The 19,746-nt window shown below is 37.5% G+C and overlaps 1 protein-coding gene across 2 annotated transcripts in view; it reads right to left on the bottom strand.

Moving 5' to 3' along the window:
• The window catches only part of LOC136877471 (uncharacterized), a 169,427-nt gene that overhangs the window by 125,758 nt on the left and 23,923 nt on the right, over window positions 1-19,746 (bottom strand). For both annotated transcript variants that reach the window (XM_067151530.2, XM_067151532.2), the window contains exons 3-5: window positions 19,079-19,248; window positions 15,035-15,195; window positions 5,367-5,523 (exon numbers count right to left, since the gene is read on the bottom strand). In XM_067151530.2, coding sequence (XP_067007631.2) covers window positions 5,367-5,523; window positions 15,035-15,195; window positions 19,079-19,248 — 488 coding nt within the window. The remainder of the gene's footprint in view (window positions 1-5,366; window positions 5,524-15,034; window positions 15,196-19,078; window positions 19,249-19,746) is intronic.

Below are 19,746 nucleotides of genomic sequence, written 5' to 3'. Positions count from 1 at the left end.
AGGGAGCAATAAAAAAAGGAGACAAGGACAAACATGAAAACACAAAAAATGATAAGGGCAATCTCCACATCTTCATAAACTACCGTCTTCAAATAGGTATACACTCTGTTTATCAATCCCAATGTCCAGCTCCATGGCTAAATGGTTTGCATGCTGGCCTTTGGTCAGAGGGGTTCTGGGTTCAATTTCTGGCAGGGTTGGGAATTTTAATCATAATTAGTTAATTCCCCTGATACGGGGACTGAGTGTGTATCATCTTCATCATCACTTCATCCTCAGCACGACGTGCAGGTTGCCTACGGGAGTCAAATCAAAAGACCTGCACCAGTCCACTCTAAAGGCTACACACCATTATTATTATTATTATTATTATTATTATTATTATTATTATTATTATTATTATTATTATTATTATTATTATTATTATTATTATTATTATTATTATTATTATTATTATTATTATTATTATTGGAATTGATGCAGAGAACAAGATTAAAATTACCACCCTTCTTAAGAATCACAAATTTTCAACTGAAATGATGCACAGAAGGCCTGTAGAGATTTCAGACAAATTAAGAACACTGCGATCAGAATGAATGAAGAAGTACTGGGCAGTTAAGAAGAATTAAACAGTACAACCTTCAAAGAAAATGTGTATATGAAAGACTCACATGGTCCAATGTGGTAATAAAGTTAATAATATAATATAATATAATATAATATAATATAATATAATATAATATAATATAATATAATATAATATAATATAATATAATATAATATAATATATAAAGTAGCTTGTCCTGACTGACTGACTGACTGATTCATCATCGCCGAGCCAAAACAACTGGACATAAAGAAATGAAATTTTGGGGATATATTCATATTAAGATGTAGGTGCTCGCTAAGAGAGGATTTTTGGATATTCCATCGCTAAGGAGGTGAAAAGGGGGGTGAAATTTTAAAATGAGTGTGTTTATATCTCAAAACTTTAAAAGTTTAGAGATGTGAAAATTGGTATTTAGAATCTTCTTTAAAAATAAGGAAACACGTATTTTTTTGTTTTCAGACAATCCCAATAGGAGGGGTGAAAAAGGGTGAAAAAGGGTTTGAATGCCTAATCAGGATACCGGTGTTTATATCTGAGAAACTGAAGATATTACAGACCTGAAAATTGGTACTTTTGATCTCTTTTAAAAATAAAGAAATACGTATTTTTTTGTTTTTGGAAAATCCAATTAATGGGAGGGTGAAAAGGGGGTGAATTTTAAAAATGAGTGAATCTATATCTCCAAACTTTTAAAGTTTGCAGTTGTAAAAATTGGTATTTAGAATCTTCATTAAAAATAAAGAAACACACATTTTTTCGTTTTCGGAAAATCGCAATAGGAATCGTGAAACGGGTGAAAAAGGGGTTGAATGCCTTTAATGAGGCTACTTATATCTCAGAACCTGAAGATATTACAGACCTGAAAATTGGTGTTTGGGATCTCTTTTAAAAATAAAGAAACACGCATTTTTTTGTTTTTGGAAAATCCAATTAATGGGGGGGTGAAAAGGGGGTTATTTTTTAAAATGAGTGTATCTATATCTCAAAACTTTTAAAGTGTATTGATATAAAAATTGGTATTTAGAATCTCCTTTAAAAATAAAGAAACACATATTCTTTTGTTTTCAGAAAATCCCAATAGGAAGGGTGTAAAAGGGTGAATAATGATTTGAATGCCTTTAATGAGGCTACTTATATTTCAGAACCTGAAGATATTACAGACCTGAAAATTGGTATTTGGGATCTACTTTAAAAGTAAAGAAACACATATTTTTTCGTTTTTGGAAAATTCAAATATTGGGGGGTGAAAAGGGGGGGTGAATTTTTTAAAATGAGTGTGTCTACATCTTAAAACTTTAAAATTTACAGATGTAAAAATTGGTAGTTAGAATCTCCTCTAAAAATAAAGGAACACATATTTTTTTGTTTCCTGTAAGTCCTATTAGGAGGGGTATAAAAGGGTGAAAAATGGGTTGAATGCCTTTAATGAGGATACTTATATTTCAGAACCTGAAGATATTACAGAACTGATAATTTGTATATGGGACCTCCTTTAAAAATAAAGAAACACGTATTTTTTAGTTTTTGGAAAATCCAATTAATGGCGGTTAAACAGGAGTGACAAATTGGGGTGAATTTTTTGAAAGGCTATATCTACAGAATATCTTGGAAACGTAAAATGTTAAAGACGTAAAAAGTGGGTGTTTGGAATCTCCTGTAAATGTAAAGAAACATAGGTGATTTGTTTTTGGAAACTCCTCTTAAGGGGAACTCAAAAGGGGTGAAATTTTAAAATGAGAATTTTTACAGTATATCTAAAAAAACTTAACATGTTACAGAAGTGAAAAATGGTATTTTTTATCTCTATTATACATAACGAATCGTGTATTTTTAGTTTTCGGAAATACCACTTGGGTGGTGGGGGGGGTGGGTAAAAGTGACTGAAAATGGTGTTGAATTCTTTTAATTAGGCTACTGATATCTCAAGAATGAAGATGTTACAGACGTGAAATTTGATATTTGCAATCTGCTTTAAAAGTAAAGAAAGACGTATTCTCGGAAAATCCAATGAAGGGGGGGGGGGGTGAAAGAATTGAAAATTTAATTGACTTAATTGTATGAGAATGCATACATCTAATAAAAACTAAAGTTGTTACAGACGTGAAAAATTCGTATTTAGGTCTCCTTTAAAAACAAAGATAAACGCGTTTCGGTGGGGAAACCATCTTGGAGGGTGGGAGTGTAAAGGAGTTGAATTCCTTTCATGGGGACACATAAATCAAAAACTGAAGAAGTTAGACTCGTGATAATTGGTATTTAGAAGATCTTTTACTATTAAAGAAACATGTATTTTTTGCGGGAAAATTCACTTGGGGAGGGGGGAGATTAGTGTGAAATGAAGTGAAAAAAATAAATAATTTTTATGGGGATACTTATATCTCAAAACTGAAGGCAATAGACGTGAACATTGGTGTTTGGAATCTCCTTTAAACATAAAGAAACAAGCCTTCTTTTAATTTTTTTTGGGGGGGGCGGGGGTGGCGGTAAATAAACTTAACGGCGGTGGGGTGTAGAAGGAGGTGAGACCAATTGATTTTACTGTTCTTAATGCACTTATAAGTATCCTCCGTTGCTCAGGCGGCAGCGCGCCGGCCTCTCACAGCTGGGTTCCGTGGTTCAAATCCCGGTCACTCCATGTGACATTCGTGCTGGTAAAAATGGAGGCGGGACAGGTTTTTCTCTGGATACTCCGGTTTTCCCTGTCATCACCCATTCCAGCAACACATAATAGTAATAGTAATAATAATAATAATAATAATAATAATAATAATAATAATAATAATAATAATGTTCCGGACCGTCGTCAAATGTGCGGACCGCGCTGGAAACGGCTCCTGGACGGGTAATGACTAAGAATGCAGTCCGGCCGCGGGTTCAGTGCCGCCAAAGCACCCAATATGACACCACGCCGGATCTCCTGAAGGAATTTATACATATTAAAATGATTATAGGAAAAGATGGCAAAGATTTACGGACCCACCTAACCGGGAGGAATAACTGAGCCTAGACCGGGAAGTACGAAATCGATTGCTGGAAAGGAAGATTGAGGAAACGTGCCGTAATCTAATAGAAAACGAGTCAGATCGGGAATTTTGGTGGATTCTCGCAGAAAACGAGTCAGATCGCGAATTTCGGCGGATTATATATCTAAAACAATAAGCATTCAATTATAAATTTCAGTATAATACCGTAGCGAAGCACGGGTATCTTGCTAGTATAATATAATATAATATAATATAATATAATATAATATAATATAATATAATATAATATAATATTGTCAGAGCTTCAGTCTTGATGTGGGAAGTGTAGGATAAGGGCAAAGCTAGATAAACACAGGAAAAAATAAAGAGACAGAAAGATAATGATGGAACGCAGGACAAACACAAAAGGAGAAAAGGAATTTATCTGATATTAGCATCTTTAAGTCATTGTTCCTACCTTTCTCTATATGACTCGATTCCATTATTTATATCAACCTGTGTTTGTCCTGTATTCATGGTCTTTTAACACCTGTATTCTGTATCAATTTTGTCTCTGCCCTTATCCTATCTTTACCCAGCTTTCTTCCTACTTACAATTCCCTCATTGAGACTGAAGATTTATAAAGATGGTCCCTCAATGAGTGTTTATGCCCACCCTCCTCATGAAGGTGAAAAACACAATCAAGCGTATCGGGGGCTGAAGATGCAGAGTAATTGGGATTGATAAGGAAGATGTGGGGATTGCCCTTGTCCTTTTTTGTGTTACAAGTTTGCCCTCATCTTGTGTTCTAATTGCTCCCTCTTCCCATACTACCCTGTCATTGCATTAATCCTATTATCTTTTCTGTGATAAACAAGTACCAGTAATGATAAGGAACCAACAAGTGACATATCAAGTTAAATAGAGAAACATAAGAATACTTTTCCTCAAACTTCTTTTGCCTGTTTCTTCTTTTGTTGTTCCCTTTTCCCATACTGATCTTTTATCTTTTTCTTAACAATAGTTTCCTTCAGGCAGAATGGATTGAAATAAATTGAGATGGTTTGGAAATGTTAAAAGGATAAAGAGGGAAGGATTCTAAAGCAGGTGATGGAGGATAAAATTGAAGGAAGAAGGACAAGAGGTAGTCCCAGACTAAGGTTGCACTGTCAAGAACAGTATAACAAAAAGAAATCTGCATTGAAACAGAGTTGAGAAGCAGAAACTGTGGTTGAATTGAGGAAGATGAAAAGATGCCATTAAATCCAGCTTCTTGGCTGAATGATCAGTGTACTGGCCTTCAGTTCAAAGGGTCCTGGGTTCAATTCCTGGCCGAGCTGAGGATTTTAACTGTGTATGGTTAATTCCTCTGATTTGGGGCTTGGTTTATTTTGTTTTTGTCTCAATACACTTCTCTTCATATGCACACCACATTACCAGTCACCATAGAAATACACAACAGTGAATACATTCCTCCACATAGAGTCGATGTCAGGAAGGGTATCCAAACATAAAACTAGGCCACACCCATATCAAGTGCCGACCCCAAATAATTGGGAAAAGGTCAGGAAGAAGAAGGAGCTGGAGAAGGGACATTGATGATGTAGATAACTTTTTTTGATGAGGATCAGAGATCTGGGTTCAAGAAACAATATCGTCACATAATTTGCTTGTGGCATGACAAAGACACGTTAGGTAAAATGGCTAAGAACTAACATATTCTCATTGCAGATACTAACTTATGCATACCAAGTTTATTCCTTAAAATAAGACTAATGCTTGAGACACTTACTTCTATATCCAGACATTTGCAACGAAGGTCAGGTGGTGCATCTGAAGCCAGAGACTTGAAAGCGTACAGGATGGGACGATATCCTGTACAGCGACAAATGTTTCCTCCAAAAGAGTTCTCTACTTCAGCCATGGTCACTTTCTTATCAGCTAGCAAACTGGAACAAATAATCCTTTTCTGTATTTGTTACCACAAAACCAATAAAGAACAAATAAGAAAAGAAAACTATAGCAGTCAACTTCCAGAAGTAAAATTCATTTGGGAAAACTATGAGTCAAATGTATTAATCTTTTGTCAGCAGTAGCAAGGGTAAAGAAAACTGTGCAAGGAGGAAAATAACAACGTGGAAAAAGAATTCATAATTTAGTAAACTTTCTGATATAATTTCTGGCAACATTTGAATTGCTGCTTTCGTATGTCCATTATTAAAAGTGATCATGAGACCAAAGGTGACCTTTAATCATATGAAAATAGGATTATTTAAGACTAGTTATTGTGTATTCATTGTTGATGGGTTTGTTTTTGTAAATGCAGCAGCAATGCACATCTATTGGAGATGAGTGGCAGCAAGTTCCCTTTGAACTAAATTCTAGTGGAGTACAGACATGGGAATTCTGTCCCATTCCACCCTGCAAACTTCATAAACCATCCAGAGTGCACGTACAGCGATGTTGGAGATGTCTTTTCAACACTCCAAATACACAGAAATCCATTGCACTGACAATGTCTTGAAATGGAATCACACAGATTCCTAATTGCTGTTCCATTTCTAATAAAAATACAGAGATTTTTCTAGACGCATAAGCAGAGGCGTTGTCCATATGGATCTGCATCTGGTTGGAGTCCACTCTGTACAACTGTGATATATCTGGCTGTTAAGATAGGTGTCATAATGGATTCCTGGAAGTATCTGACATTCACTTTCATGTTTTTCAATCTTGCATGTTGTCAACGATCATGTTGGGCCAGTAGATTTTCTTGGCGTGCCAATTGGCACATCCGCTAAAGCTTTAAAAGTGACACTTTCTTTGGAGCCCTCTTCCTGGTGGTTTTTGTGGGAGTCTTTCACTAAAGGGTCCTGCTGAGTATAATGGGCATTGATAGCTTTCGCAGTACTCACCCTGAATATTAACCCGTTTTCATGGCACTGTTTCGCAATGAGTGTGTATGAAAAATGAGCATGGGAAAGGACCAATATACCCTTCCAAATAACAGTTGATTTTTGGCACCATTTCATGTCACTCAGAACTGGTGTATGCACAGGAGCTGGCCAATCCTGGTCACCTCAGACAGCTCATCATGGAGATGTTGCAACATGCCAGACGGTTCTTACAACATTGCACGCAGCTCTGCATTGACCAAGGAGGGAAGCAGTTCGAGCAGGTGCCGCACTGAACAACGTAGGTAACTGAAATCCTGTCATGTTTCTAACCCTCTTACAACCCAGTTTCATACCATATGCCATGATACCAACGGCCCTTTTCAGGGCTAAATAAACAAATTATTCTGTGGAATCGATTATGTATGCAACCTTACCACATTCCAGGCAATTGGCGGTTAAAAAAAAAAAAAAAAAAAACTTGTATGGAATTCAAGCCTCTGCACCTTTGAGCTCTGTCCACTACCACATCTTCAATCGTGTACCTGCCAAGTGAGCTATTGCATGGCTTGAGATGTTGCAGGCAGTTCCCAACCTATACAATACCTGTTCCTGGTCTGTGGGTGCACCTCCTGTTATAAGGTACATGTTCTTCATTTCTGTGCTTGTTTTACGGATTCATTCGACGTATCTATAATGAATTAAAAGTGGTGCTCATGATTCCTGCAGTCTTCTAGCCCATAATCATACATCTCAATATATTACTCTGGTTTAAGGAGAGGGACCAATGTATTTCAGAATTGTAGTAAACATGGCAGACTGCATAAAACTAGATTGCAATGGGCAAGTGGCCCACCCAGTATAGTTTGAACACACGTTTCTTACAAGAGGAAAAATGAAAAATTGTGAATAATGTGTCTAACCATCATCTCCTAGCCTAATTCTCTTTTACTTTATACAATATCATTCTTTTACTTTTCCAGACACTTTCATCACATACTTCCTAATTACATGGATCCAACATCCAAGCCTCCTCATTCAAACAACATCCAGGGAGTGAATGCCATTCTTTGTCTTTACCTACTTGTAATAAATACACTTCTACCAAAATTCCACCAATTAATCCTTGCATTTCTTTTGTCTAGTTTTATGTCCACAACCACCAGCTTATGAATAAAATATCCTAATTCCTAAACCACTAGATTTTGCTCACCTACAAGCAGTTTTGATCTTAATACCGATCTGCAGTAGATGCAAATTAATCTGAAGAAGAATACACCATTCTCTTCTTATAAATGGCTCATAAATTTTCTATGAAATTAAAATCGGGCAAGCTGCTGGGCTAAGGGAACACTTGAATGTCTTTGTACAATGAATTCATTCTCTATTTTGTACCTGTGACAAAGTACAATATTTTGCTGAAAAACACTAAAATCATCTGGAGGGAATTTTTATGAGTCGGGTACCACTCTCCTCCAAAGGATTTCTGAGTGTTGGTCATGTTTCACCACACCCTTAACAGGAACTTGTAGATAAAACATCCCCAGAAGAAAACTTTTAGAGGATGTTTACGTGTTTATTGAATATGGACCGGTGACGTTTTCTCTGATGTTTCTTATGCACATATGGAATGTGCTGGCAAAAAGATTCGAAATGGCTTTCATCTGAAAATAGGACTTTCTTCCAATCTTACACAGTATCAATTGCTTTTTGTGCATTATGTCCATCAAAAGCTCCTTCTTTGCTGGATTATGTACTCTTCTTCCTGCCTTCAACAGTCTGCAAGCGAACTGTTTATAACGTGAACATTTCACCTACTCTGACTTAAATCTCAGTTTAGGTCAACGGCTGAGAGCCTGGGGTTTATTTTACTCTTCCTAATGAGTGAACAGTGTTCTTTATGGTGTAGATTCACACTTACAACCACAGTTACCCACCTTCAGTGATGAAAAGGACCCAGCTTTTTGGCATCTCTTCAAAACTGAATTTACAGTACCCACCTCAACACCACATTGTGAAGCAATTTGTCTTTGTATCGTAGTATCACAGAGGTTTGTTCAGCTAACGTCACACTTTTTGTGCATTTCCACAGGTGGTATCCATTATCAATTAGCAGTACAATAACATGACAAAATACTGAAAGTGTATACAACCTTACTCTGAGACATTCAATTAATGACTATATTGTAAAGAACATCCAGTTATGTCCAATAATATTAACAATAATGTTGCCATATACCTATAACACAATTCACTTGAAAGCCACAACAGTATCAATCAGTCGCCACTGATCTGCATTTAGGGTTGTCACCCATGGGGCCTATTCCCTATCGGATAGGTCAATAGTGATACAATCCTAATCTTTTCTTAAATGATTTCAGAGAAGTTGGAAATTTAGCAAATGTCTCTATTGGTAAATTATTCCAATCCCTAATTTCTCTTCCTATAAGTGAATATTTACCGCAGTTTCTCCACTTGATTTTCAGTTTTATTTTCATATTACAATCTTTTCTACTTTTAAAAACACACAAGCTTAATCATCCACTAATGTCATTCCACGTCATCTCTCTGCTGAATGCTCAGAACATATCAGTTAGTTGAGCAGATTGCTATGTTATTCCTAAGTCTCCTCAGATCAATTTTGCAACATTTGTGCTACTCTATTCTTTTGTCAGAAATCACCCCAAAAATAATCACACTGCTTTCCTTTGGAATTTTTCCAGTTCTCGAATAAAATAATCCTCGTGAGGGTCCCATACACTGCAACCATACTCTAATTGGGGTCTTACAAATGTCTTAAATACCCTCTCCTTTACATTCTTACTAAAAATGTCATCTCTGTACAGACCATGAAGGCCCTTGGAGGGGTGGAAAGTAAAGGCTCCCACTCTCCGTAACCTCAGCACTTGATGGGGTAGAGTGGCTAGCTCTATGCCTGGCTGCCTTTGCTCCCAGGAATTAACCTGGTACTCATTTTTGGTGTAGGCTGAGTGAACCTAAGGACCATATGCACCTCCGGAAGTGGAAATCTCATTTCTTAAATTTTACGACTTCCTGACGGGGATTCGGACCCACGTCATTCCGGGTGGACCGAGCACGCTTTTACCGCCTCGGCTAGGCGGCCCCCTTACATTATTACTACAACCCCTAAATACCCCCATAACCATATGAAGAGATCTGAAACCTTTATTTACAAACCCTGGTAATGTGATTAACTCAATTATCAGTGATTTCCAATTCTTGAATTGTATCATTTATGTACATAAAAATAAAACATAAAGGCCCAATAACATTGCCTTGCAAAACCTGCTCTCTTAATCACCATAGGATCAGATATGTTTCACCTACTCTAATTCTACAAGTTCTATATTCTAGAAATTTAGACATCCATTCAACCACTCTTTTGCCTAATCCAACAGCCCTCACTTTCATAAGCAGTCTTCCATGATCTACTCTATCAACAGCCTTAGCTGAATAGCGATACAGTCCATTTAGACCTTCTGAATCTAAAATATCTACTATATCTTGCTGGAATCCTGAAAATTGAACTTCACTGGAATAATCTTTCCGGAACGTGAACTGCCTTCTATCAAACTAGTTAGTAATTCTGCAAACGTGTAATATAATAAGAAAGAGTGCTTTCCCAGAGCATACAAACAACATGTCAAGCTGAGTGGCCTGTAATTATTTGCTTTATGTTTATCACCCTTTTATACACTGGGGCTACAAGAGCTACTCTCCATTCATTTGGTATAGCTCCTTCAAGCAAACAGTAAACAAGTTAATATTTCAGATGATCATCTTCATCATCATCCTTCTTTCAACTTATCCAGCCAGGTCGGGGCATTTATGGTATTTATCGACCTTCCTCTCTACTTCCTTAATTCCTCTTCCATCATTTTGTCCCAGTCCAAGTTTCTTCTTCTTGCACTCCTCTTGATTGAATTGATCCACCTTGTTCTACTGTAGGTCTCCCTCTCACTCCCTTTCCCTCGAACTACATCTCCATCATCTGTTTGGTATTCTTTTCTGCTCCATCTTTACATGTCCAAATCATCTTAGTTTATTCCTGAGTAAGTGGTCATGCAGTTAGGGTGCTATAGGATAACAATTTAGTGCAACTAAGTAGTACTGTAGTGCTGTAGTAGCCTATATTAATTACCTTATTGTCGTGTGATCTTTGTGTACTAACCCAGACAATATTTCTTTCCTTTCATTTTTATTTAGCACAGAATAAGTTATTTTCTTTTTCTTTTCACTATTCCGTAAAGAATGGCTAAGGAGTGCAAGTGTAGGAACTGTGGGTGTGGCCAGGCATTAAGGAGTATGAGCGAGGAGTTGGAGAGTTTGAGGGAGATGATTAGGATTCTCTCAGAGGACAGGAAGGAAAATAGGCCTCCCTCAAACAATGTACAGGATACTGTAGGTGTAAAAGAGGGATGGGAAGGAAAGGGGGGGGGGGGGAATTGTAAAAGACAGATGGTCTAATGTTTTAAGGGGAAGGAAATTGCAGGCTAAGTGCTCTATTCAAGATCATAATTCCGGAAAGGTGTCTGTAAGAAATCAGTATGTCACTGCAGGTAGAACAACAGAGAGAAAATGAGGAACAGGGAACTATTGCTGAGAAGTGTGGACATAAAAGGAAAGTAAAAGGTAGGAAAGTGAAATGTAGAACAGAGGATAGGAAAAGATAGGTGGAACAGGATCATGGGAGGGAGGAAAGGGAGGAGGAAGTAGCTTCTGCAGCAGTGAAGAAAGTTGGGCTGACCAGGAAGGAAGGGGATCAAATGAGGTGAGTTAGGTTGAGTCTCTAGTCATGGAGGATTCCATTGTTAGACATGAGGGGAAAGTGTGTGGATGAAAGGGAACCAGGGTATAGTGTTATCCAGGAATTAGGTTGAGGCAGACGTTGAGGAAAGTAGAAGAGAAAGAGGAGGGAAAGGAGAAGGTGGCAGTGTTTCACATTGGTACTAACAGCATAAGGCAAGCAAGTATAAGTACCAACATAGTTGGGGATGTGTGGTCAATGCAGCGCGGGTAAAGTTTAAGGAAGCGGATATTGTTATCAGTGGAATACTGTGTAGGAGGGATACTGACTAGAAGGTGATTGGGGATTTAAATGAGACTATAGAGTGGGTATGTGGGAAACTGGGAGTGAGATTTCTAGTTCCTAATGGGTGGGTAGGAAATAGGGATCTGCGCTCAGATGGCCTTCACTTAAACCGCAGTGGTACATACAAGTTAAGAAATTTATTTAGAAGGTTTATAGAGAGGTACATTCAGGGAAACAGTGTGGTCTAGGAAATGGTGATAATGGTACAAGGATCTGGAAATCAAGTAGGGATGACATAAAAATGTTAGTGCTGAACTGTAGAAGTATTGTAAAGAAAGGAATAGAATTAAGTAATTTAATAGATACATACTTACCAGATATTGAAATAGGAGTTGAATCATGGCTGAGAAAAGATATAATGGATGCAGAAGTTTTCTCACAGGACTGGAGTGTGTATCATAGAGATAGGATAGGAATGGTATGAGAGGGAGTATTCATTCTGTTGAAAGAAGAATTTGTAAGCTACAATTAACTTAAAGATGACAAACATGAAATTCTGGGTGTAAGGCTCATCTCTAAAGATAATAGGCAACTTGATGTCTTTGGAGTGTACATATCGGGAAAGGGTAGCACTGACGCTGATTCAGAATTATTTTATAAGATAATCAGCTATTTGGGAAACGATATGGAAAGGAACGTGATTGTAGCGGGTGATCTCAATTTACTAAATGTCAATTGGGAAGGTGATGCGAATGACAGGAAGCATGACCATCAAATGGCAAATAATTTAATATGGGAAGGGCAGCTGATTCAAAAAGTGATGGAACCAACTAGAGGGAAGAATATTTTGGATGTGGTGCTAGTAAAGCCAGATGAGCTCTATAGAGAAACCGAAGTAATAGATGGTATTAGTGATCACAAAGCTGTTTTTATTGAAGTTAAAAATAAATATGATAGAAAGGAAGGTATTAAAATTAGAACTATTAGGTAGTACCATATGGCTCATAAAACAGGCATGAGGGCGTTTTTATAAAGTAACTATGATCGGTGGAAAACGGTAAATAAAAATGTAAACAGACTCTGGGATGGGTTTAAAGCAATTGTTGAGAAAGAAATGACCAAGAGAGATTGGACAGGTTAAATGAAAGTGAAGAACATGGTTTGCAAGAAAAGGGAAGTGATGCCAGGAGTCAGCCAAAGTCCCCATGGTCACCAACCCATGCTTGCAAGTTGAGAGTTCCTGGGCTCCGTTTATTTGCCTCTTATGACAGGCAGGGGATACCATGGGTGTATTCTATTGCCCCCACCCACATGGGTATCGATTCAAGGATTTTGATAGGGTAGCTCATTAGAGATTACTGACGAAAATGAGGGCTAATGGACAAAAGAGTGGTTGAATGGGGGGGGGGGGGGGGCTAAATTTTTAGAAAGAACTCATAGAATTAGAGTAGTTGAAGCATTATCTGATCCTGAAATGGTTATCTGGAATCACAGATAAGGCTTTTTTTCTGATGTTATACTGTGTATGTTAAATACATTATAGGTTTATAAGCGACTTCAAAAAGAGATCAACAATGTTGTGAGATGGACAGCAGACAAGTGTATGATGGGGTAAATGGGATGAAAAGTCTTTCATTTCACAAAGAGGAAAAGTCCTCTCAGATTTAATTACACTGTTGATCAGATGATAGTACCTCATAGGAATCAAAATCTAGGTGTTAATGTAAGGAAAGATCTTCATTCATTAATGAGATAGGGTAGTACATAAAGGTTACACATTCCCTCATATGGTTATGAGGGTATTTGCGAGTTGTAGTAAGGAGGTCAATCAGAGGGTAAGACCCCCAATCAGAGGATAGTTTCAGTGTGTGAGACTCCCACCAGGATTACTTCATACAAGAATTGGAGAAGATCCAAAGTAAAACAGCATAATTTCTTCTGGTGATTTCCGACAAAGGAGTAGTGTATTTACAAATATAAAGACAGGAACTTTCCACCTAATCAATACATTTATTATCAGTCATGGGCGCCCATGCCCGGGTGCAAGGTGGGGAGGCCCCCCCCCCCCCCTAGCTCTAAGGGAAAGGAAAAAAGAATCTAATATGGTCAGGTGTTTTTCTTTCAAGAAAATGATTTAAAAATCAGTATTACATACAAGTGGTAGGGGATACCGTGTGTGGTATTCTACCATGGAATACAAGTCGCCATTCATCTTCCAAAATATTAAAAATACTACAGACGCGCAGGTCTAGCCCCCTCCCCCCCCCCCCCCCTCAAACTATCCTATGGGGGCCCATGTTCTCAGTGAGTTGACTCTTTTGAACATTCAGAGACATAATTGTAAAACCGACAAATCTCTTAATTCTATCTTCTAAGAAGTCTTGACAGTTGGATTTTAGATTGCAAACTGAAAATACCATTCGCTGTAAAACTACTGAGCTTGATCATACTGTTCTTCTGTATTTTAATGTAAGATTCTGTAGTGTACTGCAATCTGAATATCAACGTAATTAATTTGTATTCATGTATTTATAATGACACTCATGCAATGCGTGCGCTGCACACGCACAAGCACCTTCATTATGTTCTATCATAAGCCCCCTCCCATAAGTTGATCTGCTATTGGCGTGTAGACGAATAAGCTTGAGTGGAGCTTATAAAGGTAGGATAGATCACAATATGAGGATAAAGTAGGAATTCAAGAGGACAAATTAGGGCAAATATTTATTTGTAAGAAGAGGAGTTAGGGATTGGATCAATTTATTGAGGGAAATGTTTGATAGATTTCCAAGTTCTTTGAAATAATTGAAGAAAAGACAGGTAAAATGATAGGGAATCTGCCAGCTGGGCTAAAGCACTAAATGCAGATCAGTGATCACTGACGTGATAGAATCCTTCATAATTCATCAATGATATTATAACACATTAAAAAACACCCTGGATCCTCATTATTTCTGCTAACCAAGCTTGAAAACAAACAAACAACAACAACAACAACTCTAAAATGACAAAATAGTTCATAAAATATCAACCAGCCTCACAAAAAAGAAATCTGTAACACTTCACTTGACACAAAATTAACAGGTAATATAAATCCGAAAAATAAATATTCAAGAAAGTACCCATGGAGCAGTTTCATATCAAAACACATTATTTCACCTATTCACAACAAATGCAGTGGAGCAGCATGGGCCCTCTAGTTAGTTATAAAACGTCTTAAAAACAAATGTGTTTGAATCAATTTGCATGCTACACTATTAGTGGCACCCTAGGATGGCTGAAAATCGATTCCTTCTAAAAAGGTGTAACAGAACACAGTTAAGAACTTAAGTATTAGCTTGGTTACATCATGATTTGACTTTGGATATTGTACTGTACCTACTACCACTCTGAGAGAATTCACTGCCTGATCTTGAACTTACCTAAAAGCTTCATTCTTGTTCAACAATGATTTTACGTACATGCAGTATACATCCCCTAATTTGTTTACCTGATAATTTATATAAGAAAACCAACCTATGCATGTTCATGACCATACCAGGGCTGCAGTAGCCGCACTGGGAGCCATTGAAGTCTGCAAGGGTGCGCTGCTCTAGGCTGTAACCAGTCTTCTTTGAACCAAGTCCTTCCACTGTGGTAACACTCTTACCACTACATGAGAACACAGGCAGTAGACACTGTAAATAAAGTGATAGTTTACAGTATAAATGGCTTTAGAGGATGGGATTAATCTAAGGCAAAAGAGATGAAAAAGTTATCACCCTTGGAACCCAAATCAGATGCCCAACCTCTCCAGATTAAATGTTTTTCAATGAATGCTTATACCTCCCCTCCTCATGAAGCTGGGAAGCAGAAACAAGCTGATTGGAAGCAGAGTAGTTATAGAACTGCGATTAATGAGAAAAAAATCCACCTATCTGAAGATGGAAATTGTCATTTTGTGTTTCCATTATCGTCCTTGTATGCTCTTTCTATGGCTCACTCTTCAAAAAAAAAATCTCTTTATTTGCAAATGAGGTGTCCACCTCCATGGCAAATGGTATACTAAAATACATTATTGTCAAGCACTAAATTTTAAATTAACAGGAGACGAAGAAAATTTTCCTAGAATACAATATTATACAATTTACGCTAATAATTTTTTCTATTAAACACACACATCATCCTTAATAAATTTATATTGTTTACAGAATTCTACTTATAATATCTTACAAACATAGTCAACTCATATACAGTATGTGAAATTACTTCTAATAATACTATACAACTGGTATAAGATTAAAATTAACATTGAATTTATTTACATATTTATATTTTACACATTTTGCAACCTAAGTAGCATAACGACCTGCTGTGTCTTAACCAGAGCCCCTTTTGCCACCACTTTTCAGAGTTCCTGAAGGGCCTTCACAGCTACCGTAGCGGTCCCAGGGTCCTCGAATTCCCCACTGTACTTCACCCCTACAGGCAGTCCCCTACCTGGGCTGTCCAAACTCCATGGACCAGGGGATGGAATTAATTCTTTTTTTTTAAACACACATTTTTTATTTACAATATTCTGCACTGGTTGAATGCCCTCTAACATTTAATTTATTTTCTCTGTTGTTGTTTATTCTCTTCTTGAATATCTGTACAGATTTTGGAAAAGGATCAAACACCACCCCTGGTAAACTGTTCCACTCCTTCACGCCCTTCCGAATGAATGAAAATTTACCCCAATCGCTTCTGCTAAAATTCCTTCTAATTTTGTACTTGTGGTCAGTTCTACCAATATAATTATTTTCCAACTGAAACCTCTCACGGATATCTCTCAATGCTTCTTCTCCTGTATAGGCTCTATATAATCCTATCAGTCTAGTTTTATTTCTTCTCTTACTTAAAGTTTCCCACCCAAGTTCCTTTAACATTTCTGATACACTACTCTTTCTCCTGAAATCCCCTGTTACAAACCTTGCTGCTTTCCTCTGCACACCATCTAGTTCTTTTATTAGGTATTCTTGGTGAGGATCCCAAACACTGTTTGCATATTCTAATAATGGACGAACCATACTTAAGTAACTTTTTTCTTTTAATTCTTTGTTGCATCCTTTAAGTAGCCTCATTATGACATGTAACGATCTGTATGCTTTCCCAACAATGTCATCCACATGACCCTTCCAGTGCAAATTACTTTCAAATCTCACACCCAAGTATTTGCACTTGCCATCTTTTGGGATAACTACCTCATCCAAAGTATATTCAAATTCAGTTTTAAAGCTCCTGTTTGTAAATGTTGTAACAGTTGATTTGCCTCCATTAATCTTTATATTATTTTCTTCAACCCATTCTTGGATACTCTCAAGGTCCCTTTGTAATTCTGAACAATCCTCAATGTTATTTATTTCCCTATAAACAATTATGTCATCTGCATACAATCTTATTTTCGATGTTATATTGTTCCCTAAATCATTTGCGTATATTAAGAAAAGTAATGGACCGATTATACTACCCTGTGCAATTCCCTTCCAAACTTTCTCTTCCTGTGATATATTATTTCCTACTTTGACTTTCTGAACCCTTGAATTTAGAAATGTTCTTATCCAACGTATAACCCTTATGTCCAATCCTATTCCCTCCAATTTCTTTAATAATATTCCATGTTCCACTCTATCAAAGGCTTTGGAAAGATCTATGGCTATGCAATCTAACTGGCCTCCTGAATCCAACTGATCTGATATGTCCTGCTGAAATCCCACCAGTTGTGCCTCGCAAGAAAATTTCTTTCTAAATCCATACTGGCTCCTCATGAACCAATTTTTATCATCACATATCTCTCTGATGTACTTTGATATTAAACTCTCCAGTATTTTACAAACTATACTGGTCAGGCTGATTGGTCTGTAGTTCTCTGGTTTCCTTTTATCACCCTTTCCTTTATAAATTGGTATTATTATAGATTCCTTCCATTCCTTTGGTATCACACTATTATTTATGACATAGTCAAAGAGAAATTTTAAATAAGGCACTATATACCACCCCATTGTCTTTAATACCTCCCCAGTAATTTGATCACTTCCTGCTGCTTTTCCTTGCTGAAGCAGTTGGATTTCTCTGAAAATATCTTCATTTGTGAATGAGAAGCTTCTTTTCTCCCTGTGTGTCTCTCCCTCTCTATCTTCTGTTACGGTTTCCAAGTCCTGACAATCTTCTACTGAATCTCTGAATTCCCTACTAAAGAGGTTTGCTTTCTCAGTATCTGTTAAATAGTGTTCACCCCCTTCTCCCACCATTGTAGGAATTTGGATTCCTATGCTAACTTGTCACTGTAAGTGCTGGGAAAGGACAAACAAGTGGCAAACAAGGTCATATATAAAGTTTTATTTCACAAGCGGCTTTATGTCACACCGACACAGGTACATTAGGTTTTGTGATTATGGGATAGGAAAGGGCTAGGAGTGGGAAGGAAGTGACTGTGGCCTTAATTAAGGTACAGCCCTAGCATTTGCCTGGTGTGAAAATAGGAAACCATGGAAAACCATCTTCAGGACTGCCGACAGTGGGGTTCGAACCCATTATCCCTTGAATGCAAGCTCACAGCTGCGCACCACTAACCACCAATCAATCAAATTTCCCTCTATTGTATGTTATCTCCTTTCAATATGGACCAGAGATGAAGTTTTTAGTGTTGGTTGCATATATAGAAAGATAAGGATATGAGAAGGAACATACAATAGGACAAACACAATGATCAGTCAGTGTCAGAAATAGGAAGCAAGGACAGACATGAAAACACAAAAGGACAAAAACAATATTCACATCTTCATGCACTGTTGTCTTCAAACAGATAGACTCTCTCCTCATCAATCCAAGTTCTTCTCTACCCATCTATATTTATCTTCTATATTCTGTTCTGAAATGAAACTGCGCTGTGAGAAGCCATGTTCGAGGGCAGGAGTTTGATGCACCACCAAGCTATGCATTTGAGTAACAACTGTGCCTACTGTAAATAATGGTTGAATATATTTTTTCAAATGAGCCTCTGTGGCTCAGACGGCAGCACATCAGCCTCACACTGCTGGATACCGTGGTTCAAATCCCGGCCACTCCATGTGAGATTTGTGCTGGACAAAGTGGAGGTGGGACAGGTTTTTCTCCGGGTACTCCAGTTTTCCCTGTCATCTTTCATTCCAGCAACACTCTCCATTATCATTTCATAGCATTTAACAGTCATTCATAAATCACTTTGGGAGTGGCGACCCCATTGTACTGATAGCCTATATATATCGTTCATTCATTACATCCCTGGCCCGGTCAAAGACTGGAAAACAGGTTGTAGGTTTACATTTTTTACATTTTTTCAAAAAGGAAAAGATCTATTAGCCCCTATTGTCAGCTACTGTGTCTGAGCCCTATTTGGTGCTAGCAATGAGAAGCACATTCCATTTACCTTCAGATGCATATGGTGGATTTTCATTGCTGCACCTCTGTTAGAAGTTATAACAAAGTTTCCATGACTAATGAAATGACCCTTAGATACTGTAGCTAGAAAGAGAGACATTCTCTTTTAGGAAAAAATCTTACCGAGTTGACAGCAATGGTTCTACTCTTGTCAGTAGTAGAGTCCTGGACAGTTAGAGACACGACACATGTACCGCAGCCTCCCTCTTGGCACATGTACTTGGTCCCACGTAGGTTACAGACCTCCCGTAAGTATGTGTTGAGTGACATTTCAAATGGCACACTGCTATCCACTAGAATAAAATGTCATTAATAAGGATTAAATATTTCAGATACTAAAAACTAATTAAAAGGAAATATTCTAACTTCATTTGTCTCATACTTGTTAGTTATTATTAGTTAATTAAGCCCACTATGGAGCGCTTATGACTAGTTCTTTTTGGATGCTTGTTTTCATTCCCAATACCTCTTTAGCCCTGCTATTAGTTTTTCCTTCCTTTCCTGCCAAAGAGTTTTTCAAGATTTGACAAGCTTTGGTAGAGGAGGCCACGAGATTACCATTTTACAAAATTTGGGGCGGCCTGAGAAGCTGTCTTTTTTTTTTCCTTCATTGAACCATATGCTTCCAGTTTTGTAACTTTTGGTAAGTGAGAAGATCTTTGTAAGTCTGCCGTTGACCATTCTCAGATGATGCCCACAAAACTTCAGCTGCCTACGTTGCATGCTAATATTTGTTAATATATTGTATAAAAATCATTTGAATTGATTTTCATTGGTCATCTTCAGCAACT

This window comes from Anabrus simplex, chromosome 7 (genome assembly GCF_040414725.1).
Source record: "Anabrus simplex isolate iqAnaSimp1 chromosome 7, ASM4041472v1, whole genome shotgun sequence".
In the NCBI taxonomy this organism is placed as follows: Eukaryota; Metazoa; Arthropoda; class Insecta; order Orthoptera; family Tettigoniidae; genus Anabrus; species Anabrus simplex.
This window is presented reverse-complemented; position numbering and strand designations above follow the sequence as displayed.